This window comes from Indicator indicator, chromosome 7 (genome assembly GCF_027791375.1).
Source record: "Indicator indicator isolate 239-I01 chromosome 7, UM_Iind_1.1, whole genome shotgun sequence".
NCBI classification, from domain to species: domain Eukaryota; kingdom Metazoa; phylum Chordata; class Aves; order Piciformes; family Indicatoridae; genus Indicator; species Indicator indicator.
Window position 1 is genome coordinate 7,972,816 of NC_072016.1, and position 19,155 is coordinate 7,991,970.

A 19,155-nucleotide genomic window follows, 5' to 3' on the forward strand; every position below is an offset into this window, starting at 1 on the left:
AAGAGGACGCAAAGAAACACTCTGTTCCCTCAGGAATGTCCTTCTCACCGTGAAAGGGTAAGTCAGTTGGGAAGAAGTCCCATAGTCCATGCCTCAAACAGCTGACAGTCAAAGAAATTGAAGGACAGATGTCACAGGGGACAGAGACGGACAGACGCCTTTTTCCCTCCGTACCCCTGGGCTCATGCCGGGCTCCAGCACAGCGCTGCTGGGACTGTGTGCTACCGGCACGGCGCTGGGTTGGTGATGGTTTGAAGGAGGGAAGCACACCCTCTGCAGGCTGAAACTGCCAGCCTGGAAAACGTGATTACTCTATACAGGCAAAGAAGACTCAATTTAATTGCAAAGGTGGTTGACTAGGATTTTCCATAGATTCACTGAAATGCAGGAAGGAGAGTTCAGTATATCCAAATCAGCAGAAAAAGAAAGGGACAAACCTATGGTTTACAAGCAGTCCCACTGCACCTCCTGTGTCAGAGCCACAACATCCTTTCCACCCAAACAAAAGAAAAGCCACATAAACAAAAAAATAAAACAGATATAAGCTTGCACAGAACAAAAAATGTCAAGAAATAAATGTGTAACCGAAAATTAAGTCATTACATCATTTTCTCTTATTAAGGTCAAATGGAAACTATTCATTTGAATTCCTTTTACTGGTTTGTTTTGTTTTGCCTGAAAGAGGACTTCAGAAGAAAAAACATGGAACAGATAAGTGAAAACATCATCCAGTTGCTAATCTTCTAACAGATCAAAATAGATTTTAAACACTTACCACAAGCTTTCCATCACTGTAAAAAAACACAGAACTAGGAATTAAACATAAAACTAATTAAACAAACATCCAGCAGCTAAAGCATGTCCACAGAAAAGATGAATGTAATTATAGTTCAGCAATTTGAGAAGATAATATTTTGAATAAGTAGGTAATTAAGTTAAGAGAGGCCTAAAGAAAGATTTCACACTCACATTCATATGCTGAAGCAGTTTAAAAATAGTAAGCAAGAACTGCCTGACTTCACCTTTTAATTTTAGCTGGGTGATGAGCTGGTCCCAAAGACAGAAAGGCACAGCAGGATTTTTCCTCAGCAAAGTGCCCTTCGTATTTTTGTGAAGGAAATGCAGTATGTTCTATTAATATCCTGCTGTAGCCCTAGATAAGTCTAGGCACCCTTTCAATCAGGGAAACATTCTGGTTTGTTTCTTCAAATCACTTGTACTCTAAAAACATGTACACAACAACTTGGAGAACCTCTCCGCCACCCCAGCTGCTTCACAGGTAAATAACATCCACACAGGCAAAGACACTTACTTAGTTTTCCCATCTGCAATTACTAAAGCTATGAGTTCGCCACCTTTTCTCTCATGAGGAGGGAAAAGCAAATGACTGTGTTTGCACCATCAGATAAGTTTAAATTCATTCTCAATTAATAGCTGGAAAAGAAAACATTGATACCAGCTAGACCAAGACTAGATAGCAGAAAAGAAGGTGGGAGGAAGTTGCTTGGCCTAATGCTGGCCTAATGCCTAGGTGCTCCCAAAGAAGCTGGGGAGAAGTGGCTTTTTGCCACATAAAAATTTATTCTTCTCCTGCGTATGGCGCTCTCACATAATTGACCTTCTTGACATATCTCCGATTTATCCAACCAAAAGCTTCCCCACAGCAGGTCCCTGCTCATCCTACACTGTTTCAGCCTGTCAAATTCCCACAGAAGGGCAGGATTGAAACCCTTCCTGGTCAATACCACCATGAACAAGACCTTTTCTGTCCTTCAGGGAACGGTGGAAATGGAGGATAATCAGCACACACCTCTTTTTTTCTGACGTGTTCTTTCCAAAGAGACAGCTATTGAAGTGATGGCCAGATCCTCCTCAACTATCTCAAAAGTAGCTTTTTAACTAAGGCTAATTTTGCCTGATAGATGGCAATGGTTAAAAACTAGGCAGGAGTCCAGGTTAAACCTGTGGTGAAAAACAAGCCTGCTAAACTATCCCCTCATCTTCCACAGTTGCATTGCCTTGTTGTATTTTAGAGCAAGTATCAGCAACAAGACTCCTCTTATGTTTAGCCTTTTTTAATAGAGTCATCTATAAAAGGTCCTGGGCAGCCTGGTCTAGTTGGGGATGTCCCTGCTGACTGTGGGGAGGTCAGACTAGATGACCTTTGGGGGTCCCTTCCAGCCTGGACCATTCTATGATCTTAGGCTCCACCTGGATATTTCTTACCTCTCTGAACACTGGTCACTGATTCACTCCAGCTACTTCTCTGAGTAAGCATTTGCAAGTTTTATTTGCCAGGTAGAAGAATTACTAGGTGAGGATGCCCTGCCAAGGGTTAGCATCATGAGGATGGATCCAGGCTCTTCTCAGTGATGTCCAGTGACAAGTCAAAGGGCAAGGGGTGCAAGCTGGAGCAGAGAAGGTTGCACATGAACAGAAGGGAAAACATTTTCACTGTGAGGGTGACAGAACTCTGGGACAGGTTACCCAGAGAGGTTGTGGAGTATCTTTCTCTGCAGACATTCTGGAGAATGCTCTGCATTTCATTTGCACACATGTATTTAGCTCATTTACTCTGATCTCTCCTAGTATTTCTAGTGTGTCAGATACTGCAGCTGGCCTGGGTATTGTGAGCACTCCATTCCTACTGCAGGAATGACATCTCCCACTTGACTTCCGGCATCAAATGAAGTTGAAGCACTTGAAGCTAAGGACAACCAAATAAATTTCTTTCAATGAAGATCCCTCTCTTTCAATCAGAGATGCCTCCCTACAAGAGAAGGTTGTCAGGTGATATTTTTACCTTCTCCTGCTTAAGTTCAACACAAAGTTTGTAGGGCGAGATCATTACTCACTGTATTGCTGTATATAGTTACTTTCTCTATCCTTATCCTACCAAGGCTCTAATCAAAGCTTCCGGTCCTCCTAGGATTTTAACATGAAGGAATTTTTGTTTGAAGGAGCTTTTAGGAAGAATATAATTTCTGCTACTCTTGCTCTAAAAAATAGGAAAAAGATTGAAAGTTCAACTAAAAGACCACCACCAATTCTTCTTCCATTTCTTCCTTGTTCAGATATTGCTTCTCTGTTGGTGTCCTGTGTAAAGAAATAATTCATGGGGGGCAGATATGAAAGGCTGGGTTTAACGTAACAGAGGATAAAGAGAGCCAATTTATCTTTCCCTCTTCTAGACAGGGAAAATATATCCCTTTGGAAAAGTTTACCATGCAGACACATTCTTTCCTTCTACACAGTCCCCTTGTCCCTTTAGCAAGGTAATACACCAGACTGTGGCAAGGACATCCTTGGCAAAGAAGTTCAGATTTCAGAAGGAAATGTACAAAAGTTTCATTAATTGCTCAAAGAGGCAGCCAAGTCTGAGCTGGCTTCCAGAGCCTGTCCAGCAGGATCCAAATCCAGGGGAACAATAGGAACCTCTCCTCTGGCCTTATCAGGCTACCCAGAGGAGATCTAGTATTTAAGAAACATTCTCCTGTTCTTACCAAAGATGCAATATAGTTGCTATAGCACTGGTTTTACTGCAGGTGCAGAAAGCAGAGAGCCTAAAGGGGATTCATAGATTCATAGGATGGTTTGGATTGGAAGGGACCTCAAAGATCATCTAGTTCCAACCTCCCTGCCATGGGCAAGGAGGTCCTTCTCCACTAGACCAGCTTGCTCAAGGCCTCATCCAACCTGGCCTTCAACACCTCCAGGGAGGGGGCATCCACAACCTCCCTGTGCAGCCTCTTCCAGTGGCTCACCATCCTCACTGTAATTATTTTCTTCCTATTATTCAGTCTAATATATGGGAGAAGCCATCAGAACCTGTTTTACAATAATCTAAAATTACTTTTCCTTTCTGTGCTATCAAAGCCAGGCTCCAGCTGCTCCAGCAACATCATTACCATCCAACCCTGGCACCAAGAAGGAAAGGCCCTGCTGCTCTCACTGCTGCCATCCATGCAGTTCTGTTCTTACAGCAGTGGTCACTCCTAGGAGCTAGTCACTCTGCCAGCTTCACTACAGATAAATCAGTTCAATTACCTCAGGGAATTTAAATTAAGAGCTCTGTCCCAAAGTTCTACACAACTCTGTCATGTTTAAGCTTGAAAAAGTGTTTTCTCTGCCTCCCTTGATGATTCTGTTATTGCTTAAGAGCAGGGGCTGGAGGTGAGTGGTGAGAAATTATGTATTCCAAGGGGCCTTGAATTACTGAAATGATCCACACTTGGAGGCTATTTGTCACAAGTCACACCCTTGGAAGGTCTCAGCTTTGTCCACTGGGCATCAACCAGCAAACCCTCCTCCCATACTGTGTGTTGTTTGTACTCACACCAGCTTGGAGGAAAAAGTACATACAGAGCAGGTTTGCTTCTAGTGAGGTCCTCCTGGCATCCAGCTAAGAGGTGAGAAAACTAAATATATCAAACTTAAAACTACAATTATTGTAGGGGAGCTTGCCAGAGCTGCTCTGAAGCTCCTAATGGTCTGTTGGGGATTTATGAATCAGCTGTGAAAATTTACTCACAGCTAAAACTTGCCAATCAAGTCCTCAGCTTTGGAACACTGCTACCAACTTTCATATAATACAGCTTTACATTTTAGTAGGGCCAAATGGCAGGTTTTAATGCTTTAAAGGAAGACATACAAAATAGAGATCTGTCATACAGAACAGATGAATGAGAAATGCGTGGAGAGTCTCTCTTCTGTGTGTTTGTGTCTTTGTGTACAAGAGTATTACGTTCCACAGAGCAGGAGGAGATTACAAACACAGCAGTGCCAAGCACTGCCAAAATGCACAGTAAGAGACAGTAGGTTGTACAGAAAAGGCTACAGACAGATGTCTTGCAGTTTAGAGCCAATTTCCCCCCATAAATGATGCCAGCAATCCAGAATGTAATCCTAATTGCTGCTATTTTATGTCCCTACCATATGAACTAGGTTAATAATTGGGGATCTTCATAATTCTTTTTTAAATGGCATCGTCATAAAACGTGTGAAAGCTCCTTTAAATATGGGGGGGGGGGGAGGAAATATCATAAAATTGTACCTGTTACTTTCATATTATCCCTTAAATATCTGCAGCAAATGTACCAACAGCAAAAAATCCTGGTAACAAGGGAAGTAGCCAGCTTAGAAGAGAGATGTAAGAGTCTGCCTTTTTTCTCTCAAATGCACAGCACAAATTGCAAGACTGCAGTGACAGCCACATGTTAAGTGCAGCACTGTGTAGAAGAGCTGATGGATTCTTTGTAAAACCCTCTCCACCTCCAACTCTACAAATCCCTACAGCTACCAAGGCTTTAACGCTCCAGAGTATTGGATTTAAAACATGTCTGACCATTAGTATACTATTAAGAAGCACAGTGGAACAAGGATCCATCCAGACTCCTCCCTGCACAGCTCCATGCTCAATGCTGGAACACAAACATTCCCTGACTTCCTCTGGCTTCTACTGTATCAGGTCTCTCCTATCAGCAACCACTGTTCTTAACATTTCTGTGCAGGATTCCTACTGACCCATGGAAAAAAAGAACAAACCCAAGTAGTAAATAGTTATGAAGCCTTGCAGGCTTAGATGATAGGATATGATCCTCTAAAGCCTCACACTCATAAATCATCCTCATGTGTATGAATAAGGCTTTGCAAGATCACTCTCATAGAATATACACTATATCCAAAGAGGAATCTAAGTCTTATATTCATCACTGATAAGCAAAACAGGCTTGGCCACCCAACATATTTGGGTGATATGTAAAATAAGCTCCTTTACTCTACACAGATATACTTTAACTACCTCAACAAAATGACTAAATCACTTCAAGTCCTTGCAAATTTCCATTTTACTTCTCTTTTTCTTTTCTTTTTTTTTTCTTTTAAGGAAATTAAATTCTTTATTACTTTGCAATGCAGAAAACATACAAAATCTAGGTTGAACTGTAATGATCTCCTGTCTATTTGAAGTCAAAGTTAACTATCAAGGTTACACTGGCATGTGATTAAACATACATTTTATGGTCAAATTTGAAGTAGTTAGCACTTTTTCCACTTCTTCAGGAGCTGGAGAAGAGAAGGTATGTTCAAACAATATTCAAAACAGTGCAGAAAATACAAGAGTTGACTTGGATTGAAGCACCACAGAACTTTCACTCTTTTTTTTGCACCATTTTACTAATGAATCTGCCCATGCTGCCAACAGCAGTATCTAAAAAACACCATCCCTGTCAACCACTATTCTTCTGTATTACTTACAAACATGTTCACCTACAGACCTGTCAACAACACTTTCCTAAGAGTAATGTGTGTCAGAGTAACCTGAACCAAACCTCTTGAGCCATCTCAGTCAACAGAAAGATGCCAGCAAAAGGGTAAGCTCTGCCTGTACCATGAGGAGAAGGTGTTGCCACAGGGCAGAATAGCGACCTTGAATGAAGTGGTAAATAAAGAAAAGAGCTCAATATTTGGTGGTTGGTTGGCAGGACAGTGGAAAGCTGTAGGTGACCTTAGAAGAATGTGCCATGAGCAGGGCACAAATGGACAGCACAAAGCACATGGGCTGCCGGGGTGTGAATGTTAAGTTGTGTTAATAGAACAGTTTGGAAGATAAGAGGAGCCTAGTGCTGAAAAAAAAATCTCACCCTAGTTTGCTAATATTTCTCTCTATGGTGTGAGGAGACAACAGTCACCTTTTCTCCAAATCCCATTATCAGTCTGAATTGTGCATAGTCTCTGACAAAGAATGTTATGTGGGGGAGCAGAGGAAATCCCTGACGACCTCTGCAGCGGCATCCAGACTGCAAACCACGCAAGCACACAGAGCTATGCACAGCTCTCCAGGAGCATACTTCTCTGTACCAGAAATTAGTCTACTCTCACTCCAGTTCGAGGCAAAACAGAAAGCAGGGTGAAGGAGGCATTGTTAAAGCATTATACAGCACTTTGTTCTCAATAAGTACTTTGCAATTTTATTTTACAGTTTTTTGGTTGGTTTTTTTTTAAAGGAGACCAAAGAGAGAACACTAGAAGTTGGTCAGTGTAATAAACTATGTGTGTCATCAACTTAAAATATTACTTAGCACATCTTCCCCTATGAGAACACATGAATCAGCAGAGACAAGAATAATATTTCCTACTGCAGAAACAGACTGTGGTCAGTTTATTGCTGCTTTTCAACTATACAAAAGGCAAAAGCCCACTGAAGAGTGTTTGTTACCACAGTAAAGGGAACATCATCCATCAAGCAACTTACTGCAGAGGTACTTAAAGTCTTTTTCTTAAAATAAAAATTCAAATGTAAATAGAAATGCAAGAGCAACTCCTGCACCTTTCTAAATAATTGGTCTTAGCTCACAGACACCAGCAACTCACACATTTCCAACCCCTCTAGGCAAAAAAGCTACCATGGATTGAACTGTATGTAGCTTCTGACGCCACCAAATTCAAGACATTTTACATTGCCTGAATTCTAAAACTCTGCAGCCTACTGTACGATGGCAAGTTGAGGAAAACCGAGACCGGGTAACATCACATGCTTCTGGGATCTCAAAAGCATGTAAGCCAGGGAAGGGATAAGGTGATCAGAATTCAACCAAGAAGCTTGCTCATAACTGGCCCACAATACCATTTTCCCTGACCGTTCTGGCCAGCAGAAGACATTAGTCATGGGCACAGCAGTTAGACACTTTACTTATCCTGTCTCTGTCTCTTCCTAGTAAGAAGTAGTACACCCAGAAGCGATAAACCAGAATATTCTCTCAACCCTCTTAAAGCAGTAACCATCATTAACATTTTATGTAACACAAGGCTTTAGAGTAAAAAACATGCAAGAGATGAACTACACTTCAGAACCAGTATAGGTAAAGATTGGTTATCACCCCCAGAGCCAGGCAAGGCTCATGGCATCTGTGGACCATTCTGCAAAGACTTGTGAGACATCCGCAGGTCTTTAAACAACTGGGATGATGGAGCATCCATCTTCCTCATAGTTCCTCAGATGCACAAGATAAACACACAGTTTGGGGTACAATCAGTATCAGCCAAACTCATATTTGAACTCACAGTTAACCTCATGCAATGATAGAGTTTAGTATTGTCAGGGAAAGAAGCAGTGCAAATAGTAAAACTTCTACTCTGGACTATAAGAGGGCTAACTTTGTCCTACTCAGAGAACTACTTTAAACTGTCTCATGGGCTAGGGCTCTAGATGGTAAGGGGGTCCAAGAAAGCTGGTTAATATTCAAATACCACCTCCTCCAAGCTCAAGAAAAATGCACACGCACACCCTTGGGAAAAAAAAAATATCTAGTAGAGGAGGCAGGAGACCTGCACAGATAAGCAAGGAGCTGCTGGGAAAATTCAAATGGAAGAGGGAAGTCTACAATAAGGGCAAAAGGGTCTGGACAGTTGGGAGGATTATAGAAATACTGTCAAACCACGTTGAGATGCAACAAGGAAGGCCAAGGTTCTCTTGGAAGTAAACCTGGCTAGAGATGTGAAAGATAACAAGGGCTTCTTTAAATACATCATTAGGGGAAAACTGTGTCCATTGTTAAATAAGGATGCATTCCTGTGTGGTCTGCCCTACGTGATCCTGCTTTGGCAGGGGAGTTGGACTGGGTGACCTCTAGAGACCTCTTCCAACCACTAACATTCTGTGATTTCACAAGTTTACATAGATACACAAATCCAGTAAGCCTACAACAGAATAATTGCCTGTACACTCATAAATGCTGATCCTTGAAGAAAGTAAGCCTTTGCCCCTTCCTGCAACACAATCCACCATGCTTTTATTTGGTACTTTTTCCTAAATAGGCAAGAGGCATTTGTAAAATGGGCTAAGGTCGAGCTGTCAGAACAGGACAGATATTAAAGGTTTCCAAAACCCAAAGGGACATGTTTTCTGGTCAAGTGGAAGCTTCGCTGTGACAGGTCATTAGCGTGACAAAGAGAAAGCAGCTGGACACAGAGGGGCAGAGGGTAACAGAGCGATTACATCCTTAAATCAACTACAAAATGTTACAAAGGATGAAGAGGAGGAAAGGGGGGAGGGGGGGAGGAGGGGCATAGTATATTCAGGGGAATGAAGTCAGTCTGATAAAGTGTCTAGCTGAAAATCAGATCAAAGCAGTTTATTTAAATTAAAATAAAACCCCCAAAACACCCAGACAGTTTACTTTTCAGATAAGAAGTTTCTGTTTGAAGGAGCATTTTGAAGTGACTAAAATTATTATTTCATGGAAACAACCCATTTTTTATCACCCTAAAGAAAATTCTGCAATCACAGAGTATCTCGAGTTGGAAGGGAGCCAAAAGGATCATGGAATCCAACTCCCTGCTCCTCACAGAGCTACAAAAACCTAAACTATATGACTAAGAGGATCATCCAGATGCTCCTTGAACTCTGACAGGCTTGGTATAAATATAACTTTGAAGATCTAGTTCCACCCATTTTGACAGCCCTCCAAAAGGATCAGAACTAAAAAATACTGAGTTTTTTTACCCATCTCCATTTTTCTTTCCACCAAATAGCATCAGACGCGTCTTAGCATCATCATCACCTCAGCATAGCAGTAACTCAGCAGGTCAGGTAACTACTCACTGTTAGGTGCTTTGAATGGATGAGGGCTGAATTAAGAGGAAAACCAAAACACATTTCCCAGGCTTCCTATTGATGGGAACAGTAGCATTAAACTGCTAATAAAAGAGCACATCCAGGTGACTTAGTTTGAGTAGAGAAAACGCCACTGCCATGTGTTGTGTCTAAAACTCACTACGTTGCTTCTTATAAAGTACATATTATTTAACTTTTTACTGAATTTGATACCACTGCTGTTATCTCCCTCTCTACTAAAACTGTGTGAAAGAATTCTGACATTTCTGGGCAACTAAGAATTTTCTGGCAACTGATAATATGAGGCAGATTATATGCAGATGTTTGCATGCAAGGCATTTTTTTTTCCGCCTTCTTTCCACTTTGCACCTCTGTGCCCTCTCTTCAAACCTTAAATTCCATTTTCTTGGGGTTTTCTTGAGTTTTAAATAGGAGTTTAAAAACAAACCCTCCCCCAAAATACAACCAACCAGGAAACAAAACAAAACACAACCACAACAGATTTCAAGACAAAGAAACCCCCATTTAAAATCATTTTTCTTTTAAACATTTGTATGACTAACTCCTCTCTAAGCTTTGGGTCACACCTGATATGCAGGAGGAGCCACTGGTTTCCACCAAAAAAACCCATGTATTTTGTTAAATGTATTTTGAATGAGAAATGTTAATAAAATTAAATGTTAAAAGAGAAATTTTAGTTACCTGACTTAAAGGTAATTATCATTGCTCATGATACTTTTTGTAAACTTAAAAGTGAAGCGCCCCACAGGTGTCCCTATCCCTGCCTCCTCCCATCCCCACCATACACATATACATTTTGTACACACATTTTGAGCTCTGACTTTAGTGTCAGGTGACATCTTAGAGGAGTCTCATCTCAATAATTACACAGCAAGGACACAGACAATTCCAAGGAAACTAATGTTCTCTCGCTGTGTGTTTCATAACATACAGACAGGATGAATAGGAAACAAAAGGAGGAGTTCAATAATGCAGGTTTGGTTCCCACATTCCCTGGCAAGTCACACACTATGCATTCTGCTTTTCCAGCTCCTGCCTCTTGTTTTGGTAAAGCTTCTCAGCTAAGACAGCAACAGCATTTTCTATTTTGTTTTCATCTCTGTTTAGGGCTGTTACAGTTGTTACAACACAAACTCCATGACTTTTCAGAGCTCCGTCAGGTGGGGAAGCGACTCAGATTTTGGAGATGTACTTTAAAAGGCAAATAAATACAGAAAGCCTGGATCAGTAACAGTAACAAGAGAAACAGTAAAACCAGTGTTTCTGCTAATGTCCCCTTGTTAAGTATCAGTTTAGCCTTTGCCATATAAGCCAAACTATTTGCCATGACTAATGTATATAATGGGAGTACATTTCATATTTTATCTCTCCTGAGACCTTGAGTTGGTGGGGAAAAAAAAATAAAAAGAAAGAAAATCCTACACTTTACACAAAATAAAAACATAATGAAGTAAATAAAAAAAATCTCAACAATCACATGCTTAACATAATAGGTTAAAAAACAAAAAAAGTTGGAGGTTATTTTTTCGTCAATAGTTTTCCTCCTCACTGCTATAGGAAATAAAAGACTCAAAGCATTCAGCACCAGGCTGCTTACTCCTGTCTGCCCCCAAACTGATGACAACTCAGGCACAGATGTTGGAAATTCCATTTTCCTTTCAGAGAAGCTCAAAATCTCTAGGGCACAACCCCTTAGAAAAAAAAAATATATTAACTTTGGATTCCCCCCCCACCCCCCCATTGTTACAAAATGTCTTTATTCAGTTTGCAAAAACAAAGTTATGCTCCTGTATCAACACAGGGAGTTAAAAACCACTCCATTTCCACTGGACAGATATTACCCATGACAAATCATTAGAATCAAAAGCATGGCTCCAGCCATTAAAACATACAAGGAGATTGCATTTCAATACAATTATGTCTCCTATAATTATTTGCAGCATACTTTAAGGGAGAACGCTCACAGAAAACACTCTTCATGCAACATCTTCATAGTTAGCCCAGGACCACCACTCAGTCCTTTCTCTCAGTTATTTCCAGCCAGTTGCTCCATCAGTTATTTTCATTGCTAGCTGCAATGAATCACACACCTGGCAGTATTAATAGGAGTCTCCACTCTTTCATACTGCTTAGGCACTCAATCTAACAGCAGGTGCTAAAATTTGTCACACACTGAGCTGTCATCTAAAAAAAAATTTAATAAAATAAAAATCTAAATCATGTTTTGCAAAATAATTGAAAATTATAAACAAACCTCCCAAATCATAAGAAAAATTTTCTCATAAGAGCAGATTTACCAAAAGAGGGAGAAACCCCCCCAAAACAAACCCAAACCAGCAGTTCCAAAAACACTATCAAACCTTTCAGAGCAGAACAGGTATCTGGGGGCTTCTCAGAGATATCCCAAAAGCGTTTCACTTGACAGTACTACAGACCCTAACCTGTATTTTCGACTCCTTCCACATAACCACAGCAGCAAACGCTAATGAACACTACCCAACACCATTGCAACTGTCCTCCATCTTCTCAGTCTTCCGTTTTATTTCGTATGCAAGCGTGGGGTTTTGCAAGTCATTCTGCTGTGTGGAAATTCAGCTTTTCCTTCTCCAGCTTTTCAATCTCAGCTCTACGACTTCAGGAACATATTTGACTGCACTAAGGCTTTTAGTTTTGGAAAAGGAGAAGTTTCTTCCCCATCAAACATTACAACAGCCTGCACAGATAAAAAGCTTTAACTGTAAATCTTGTTATCGGACCTTTATTATCAACTGAAATGATGTTGTCACTCGGGGGGGAAACACAACATGTAAGCACTGGAATTTTAATTTATATATTATTGTAGTTGAGTACTATCTGCAAAGAATTTCAAACTAGGAATTCAGTTATATTTTATCAGTAAAATTGCATTACAAATGTTAAAGCAGAGAGGCATTTAAAGAATATGGTACATGCTACCTACGCTGCATGAGTTTAGCCATTGTACCTGCTACCAAAACCATTTCAGATCTCTAATTCCATTAAATTTAAATCCTTGTTCAGTGGTCAGTATTCACAGTGAAAGTTTACCAACTGCTCATGTAGGAAGTAATTTTTATTTAATTATATTGGTGTTCACCTAACATCTGCAAAGATTTTTAACAGAAGTACTAGGGGAGTAGAAAAGAAAGGAATCCAGAGAGCTTCTAAAGTTTAAATGGTATAATAAAAAATAGAATCATTGAAACAAGGAGATCCAGTTAAACACCGTGAGGATTTTATAACCTCCCTGGAGTCAGCGGCTGCAGGCTTGTTTAGACTCACAAAGTAAAAAGATGGCAACTGTTAAAAAGAAAAGAAACCAAAGTGCTTGGGAAATGAGGACATTTTCTTTCCTAATAATGAAATTGTGACCTGATTTTGTAGAAGAATCATCACTTTCCTTTCCATCCTATTTTGCCAGTCATAGCACCTGTTATATTAGAAATAAGTTCAGAAGAGCAATTTAAGATATTCCCTAACGTCTTCCTTCCTACCCATCACTAAATATTCAACTTGGACTATAAAACACCAAGTTGTAATCAGTAAAGTGAAACACAATTTTCCTGAGCTTCCAATTAAATTCAGGGTAGAGATCTCTTAATCATCAGGTAAACACAGAGGCACATACCAAATTATGCTGCATGATTACACCACCATACGATCGAGTTGCAGGACCTCAGATGGAGACATTCGACATTTGCCATTTTGTGTCACGTTACCATGACAAAGAACGGTCAGAACATGGCACCTCTCTCAAACCTTTCCATTAAAGATAGACTCGAATGGAAACCATTTTAAGTTTTCCTACCTATGATTTGCTAACAGGCATAACCAGCAAAAAACACAGTGCCTCCGCAAAGAACGTGTGCCACATTGGAAATACAATCATGAAGCAGTCTCAACAGCTTCTCCTATCTCACTCATGTCCATACAAAGTCTTGATCAATGTGACAAAATAAGGGCCATGTTTAGAGACCATACTTCAGAATCCGAGACTGATTTTGGCTAAGGACAAATTACCTTCTGGTTGCACAACAATTCACATGTAGCACAACAACTCGCATGTAGCGCTGCAGCTGCCCAGCAGCTTGAGGAAGTGACCATTAGTGTTCAAGTTTCAGTGCAAACTCCCAAGTCTGTATTTCCAGTTAGGAACAAAAATGTTGCTAGCACGAAGGGTGAACGTTTTCACGATTAAGTTACAAAACACGACTTAAAAGCAACTAAACAAAACCAAACCCAAGCATTAAGAAATTTATGGGCCACGCTCCAAAGCAACTTTAACAGTCCCATTTCATACATACTTATAATGCAATTCCCAACTTAAAATCATGTCCAGACTCAAAGTTTGCAGTAACGTTAAAGTATACGAGCACGTATGTATTTATCTAGGCGGACACGTGTATTTTGCAAACACAAGTGAGAGGATTGTAACCATTTCCTTCGTTAGTTACATTGTTAGGTTTTGTTGACAAACTGGTAAAGGAGACACCTACGCTGGCGCCTTTCATAAAAGGGTAGTTGCAGGAGAGCGGCACAAGCCCAGGGGTGAGGCGGCCGCAGCTCAACAGTGCCTTGTGTCATCCTGGCACTTTGCTTGTCGGACGGACACAGGCTCAGTCCCGTTGGTGGCCTAGGACATCACGTCAAAAGCATTTCTCGCCCCACGCTGCTGCGCAGCGCCCAGCGTCCTACTCGCCAACTCGAGCAGCAAATCTTAAAAGTAATAGAAGGCAATTCTAGCGGCTCCCTAACTGGGCGTTAGTAAATTTACTGCTCTGTTAGAAGCCTCTACGCCTTCTACTGTGTTACGACTTGTGAAAAATCAGATCCAGCGCATGCAACCATCTTGAATCAGCACAGATAACTGAAGCGTTTACTCAAGCTTCACGTACTAACTATGGAGCATTTGGTTTGTCTTCAAGCTTCTCAATTAGCCAGAAAAGTATCGCCTGCACTACCGTGTCTGGGTAGCAAAAGCACTTTCCCCCCCCTCTTTCCGAACGGAAAATGAAACAGCGAAATCCATTCGCACCGCTGCCCTCGTTAACGAGCCTTCCAGGCGTGCACAGGTTACTTTTTCCGTGGCACTTTTGCCGAGATGCGACCGCTGCTGGCACCACACGAGCCCCTGCCCCAGGCCCAAGGAGGAGACGCCGGCGCCCCGAGCAGCGGGAGCGGCTAGCGGGCACGGCGGGCGGGCACACGCACCGCCGCACGGCTCCCAGCACGGAAAAGCCAGGAAAACTTTCCCAACGGAGCTCCCGGAGCAGATGCGACGCCGGGGCGACCCCTCGGAAAACAGACACGAGGGCTCTGAGGGCAGAAAACGTCTGCTGGGGAGCGGGACCACTGCTGGCCTTGTGGGGGGTAATACATGCCCGCATCAGCGGGGACGGCCCCGTCACCAGGCGCCGTACCGGGCGGCGGAGGCGAGGCTTAGCCCCGTAGGGCACCGCTCGGCCAGGGCCGATGCCGGGCCGACCCTCCACCCGCCCGGCTGTCAGTCTGGCCGCGGGGGAGGGAAGGGGGGCACCGTCGCCGGGGAGGAAGAGCAACCCGCGCCTGCCCGCGTTCCCGCCCTCCCGGCCCGGCGGAACGCGGGGTGGCTCTTACTTGTGGAGGAGCTGGGGCAGGCTGGGCGGCGGCGGCATCCCTCGGCCGGGGCCCCGGCTGGGGGCTCCGCTGTGGGCATCGCTCTCCGGCGGGTCAGGGCCGCGGGGGGCCGGGGCCTGGCTCATGGCAGCAACGGGGACCATACGGGGAGGCCCCTGCGGTGGGAGGCGCGGGTGGCCGCGCAGCCCTCCGCCGCGGCGGCGGGAGGGAGGGAGAGAAGGAGGGGGCAGAGGACCGGCCCTGGAGGCAACCGAGCTCCCCCCGCTACCCCCCCTTTCGCCGGGCTGCAGCCGGGATGGCGACCGTAGGACAGGCAGCCCCCTGCGCTGAGCCCGCCCTGCGGGAGGGCTGCCGCTACCGGCCGGGGGCGGCCGGCACCGCACGGGAGCCCAGCAGCGCTGGCGGGGCAGGGGGGGCGGGCGATACCCCCGGCCAGGCCCCCCCCGCCGTGGGCCGCGCCCTCTCTCGCCGGCCCCACCTGGGCGCCGGGCCCGCTCCCTCCCTCTACTGCCGGCACCTGCCCGGCCGGCACAGCCAGCCAGTCCCGGGGCAGCCCGTCGGCCGGCACAAGCGGGTTTGCCCCGCAGCCCGGGCGGAGCAGGGTGCTGCGCTTGGGAAGGCACCGGCGGTGTGGGAAGGAGCGGGTGGCACCGGCCTGTTGACGCCCTGGCAGTGGTTTACAAACATCAAATCTTGCCCCTTCCCAAGGGCAGGGGGAAATTATCTTAATCCGTCACCAGTAACACCTCTGCAGAAATGCTATTAGTCATTTATCAGACATAGGCTATGTCAGCTGATACAAACAGGAGAGTATGCCCCAGCCAACAACTTCTCGAGTAACAGTCATCCCTAAAGCAAATCCCCTGCCCAGCCTCAACCAAAGAACCTGCTTTTAATAATGGATCATCAGGCTTGGGCTCCCCCCTTCCAAACACATGCATCAATGGGATCAAGACCTAACCATAAGACTTCATCCACTGCTCTACTAACACTGGATTAAGGACTGGAATTGTTGCACAATGGCATAGCGTGACAAAAAGGCTTTACCTGCCCGTATTTCGGGAGGACATTTCAGCTATCTGCTGAAGCTGAAACTCTGCTGCTTCATTCTCTCTCTGTTAGAGAGGGCTAAATCCAAGATTATCTCCATACTTGCTCCTGCACTGCCTCCGTGTGCTGTGCACCCTCCCCCAACACACACACACACACACACACCCCAAGGAAAGCAGAAACATCCTGGCTGCTTTGAAAAATTAATCCTAATTCAGGGGAAAGATTAAATCTGGAGGGGGTCAGGTTCTCTTTCCCTCTGCACCTGGCAGAGTCATTTACCATTATGTAGCCTTGTAAATGGGTACAAAATAATACCACCAGTGACTGGAAAATTCACAGTTATTTGCCTTTATCACGTACTTTGCGCTTTGCAGATGGAGAGCACTAACCAGGTGCAGGGCAGTGGGGAATCAGGCCACAGTCTGGTTGCAGAAGTGCTTAGCAGTAATGGAACACCATATGCACCTTCTAAAAACTAACGGCAGTCAGTAGTTGTTCAGACACATTGACAACACACACTGTATGCTGAGAAATACAAACAACAGACCTTCAGATCCTTTCCCTCAAGGAAGAAAATTTTGCAGTATTGTTTTCTGGTTCAGCGAGGGCTAAAGGGTGATCGGTGCTGCGTAGCTAACAGATGGCTGATCTTCCACCAAAGGACAGGTAAGATCTGGCAGACAGGTGAGGGAATGCATAGAAACAAAAAGTTTCCCATGCAGTGCGCTCTTTGCCTAAGGTTTACAATGAGTCTCAGGTGTCCACTGATCATCCATCAAAAATAAAAAAGTGTTTGAATTTGCTGCTTATAGCAGCAGAGAAAGCCCTTGAGATACCAAGCACCAGCCACTTTCTTCTGCCTGTAATTATTTGAGGAAGTGAAAGATGGTGACTCATGGCTTAGAGGGCAGCAGGAGCACAGCTATGACACTAATGCATGGCTCTGGATTAGAAGGTGGATAGTCACAAGAACGTGTTACTTCACACAGACAGTTACATCATTTGTAAAAATGGATCAAATGTGTTTTACTAGGCACTACTATTTCTGCATTTAACACATACAGTGTACAAGCTGGAATTCAGACACAGCATGGGGTCTTAAAACTCTACAAAGACTCTCTCCATTCACTCTCTTTAAAGCCACAGTCTTCAACTTCATGTCTGCTTTCCATCAAGGTTTTCTCTCTTTTTCTGTCACAGTATTTGGCTTGGCATGATCTGATGTAGCAGGAGCACTACCCCCTCACCCCCAGCTGGTCCCCGCTGAGATATTTCACTGGTTGGCCTACATGGAAATAAATGAGTGGGTGTGTTGCTGCTTGTGAACAAGCATAGGCTGACTGACTTTCCTGATCTCTCTTACCCAGGAAATCAACATGAAGAGTTTTCTGTCCAAGCCTTACAGCATTTCTGGAGTGCTGCCATAAGAGAGGAAGAATGGTAGCTGGGCCAGACAGCATAGTTTTAGGATTTTGCTGTAGAACTGAACAAGTGCAAACTGCTCTACAGTTTCCTGTTCTCCTAATATGGAACATGGTTGCTTATGCATAGCCAGAATATTTATTTTTTAGGAGGGTAAATTCTGCCAGCACAGGTAGAACACATGAAAAAAGTGGACCATAAAGTAGAAAAGTGATGGAGCCAGGAGCCAGACACACAGAGGATACTGTATCCCCAAATGGCATCAAATAACAAAAATAACTGTAACTTCATTGTTTTAAGAGATCAATTAACACAGTTACACAACAGCAAGGAAACACATCTAAGAATAAAAGATTATATCAAGTCAATATGTCTACTAGCTAACTAAGACCTCTCTTTGGTTCATGTCTGAATCTGTTTCTTTCTTTGTGACCTGAAACTTAATCTTTTGTGAATTCAATAGCCCAAATGTAATCCTCTATGAAACTAATGTATAATCAAACCTCCATTATCAGGGGAGACAGAGAGCTGAAAACAAGTGAAACATGGATAACCTACACGTATTATCTAGGTACTAAGTACTTCTGGGCCACAGCTGGCCTGCTCATGAGCATTGTGCCCTAATGTAAACATCTTGCTCTGTTAAGCTGCAAAGTGCAGAATCAGTGTAGGTACAACTGTATGTGTCACATGGCTTATTCCCAAACTGGTTAAGACACCCAGAAATAATGGAGAATAAACTCTGGCTTTTACTATTTCTACAGCACACAGGAATTTTGATTCATGTTTATAAAGTGTGATCTAGATAGTGCTGGGATGGTTCTGCAAACAAAAAGGAAATAGTCATTAAAATACAAAAAGGATTTTGTGAAGAATAAGATGTCAGCTCTTAAATAGGATTGAAGTAACATAAGTATCCAGTTGCAGGAGTAAAAGACTTCATCTAGGAAGAATGGCAACATCATACTTCTTAGCACACTGCGGAGGGAGGCAGGAAAACATTCTCTTACTCAACTTCCAGAAAAATGAAGGAAGAAAACCACAAATCCCAGGAAAAGGATGAAAACCCCTCTGGCCTGGTGGATTATGATTACCAACACATGAACTTTTCCTTGGTTATGCTGAACCCTGTTTCTAATGCACAATTACTGCTTGTAGTTTCTGATTGTTGTTTGGGTAGAGAAGCTGAAGACTGAAGCAGAAATTTCCTGTGTCTGGGTATACGAAATCTGCCTTCCAGGTAAGTCTCTATTGACTTATGTGAGCTTTTGCTGTCAGCTTCTCCTGAAAAAAGACTTCAGTCATCACTGCTTTTCTCTTGTTCCTTTTTTTGGTGATTTCCCTTTCACTGGATGTGAAACAGGTGGCCACAACTGGAAGGTTCTTTTGCTTTGCTTTTTCCTGCACCTGTG

The 19,155-nt window shown here is 43.3% G+C and overlaps 1 protein-coding gene across 1 annotated transcript in view; it reads right to left on the reverse strand.

Moving 5' to 3' along the window:
- Positions 1–15,411, reverse strand: part of RBM20 (RNA binding motif protein 20) — a 109,595-nt gene extending 94,184 nt beyond the window's left edge. The window contains exon 1 of the mRNA XM_054382416.1: positions 15,269–15,411. Within this exon, the coding sequence (XP_054238391.1) occupies positions 15,269–15,411 (143 nt within the window). The remainder of the gene's footprint in view (positions 1–15,268) is intronic.
- Between the last annotated feature and the right edge of the window lie 3,744 nt (positions 15,412–19,155).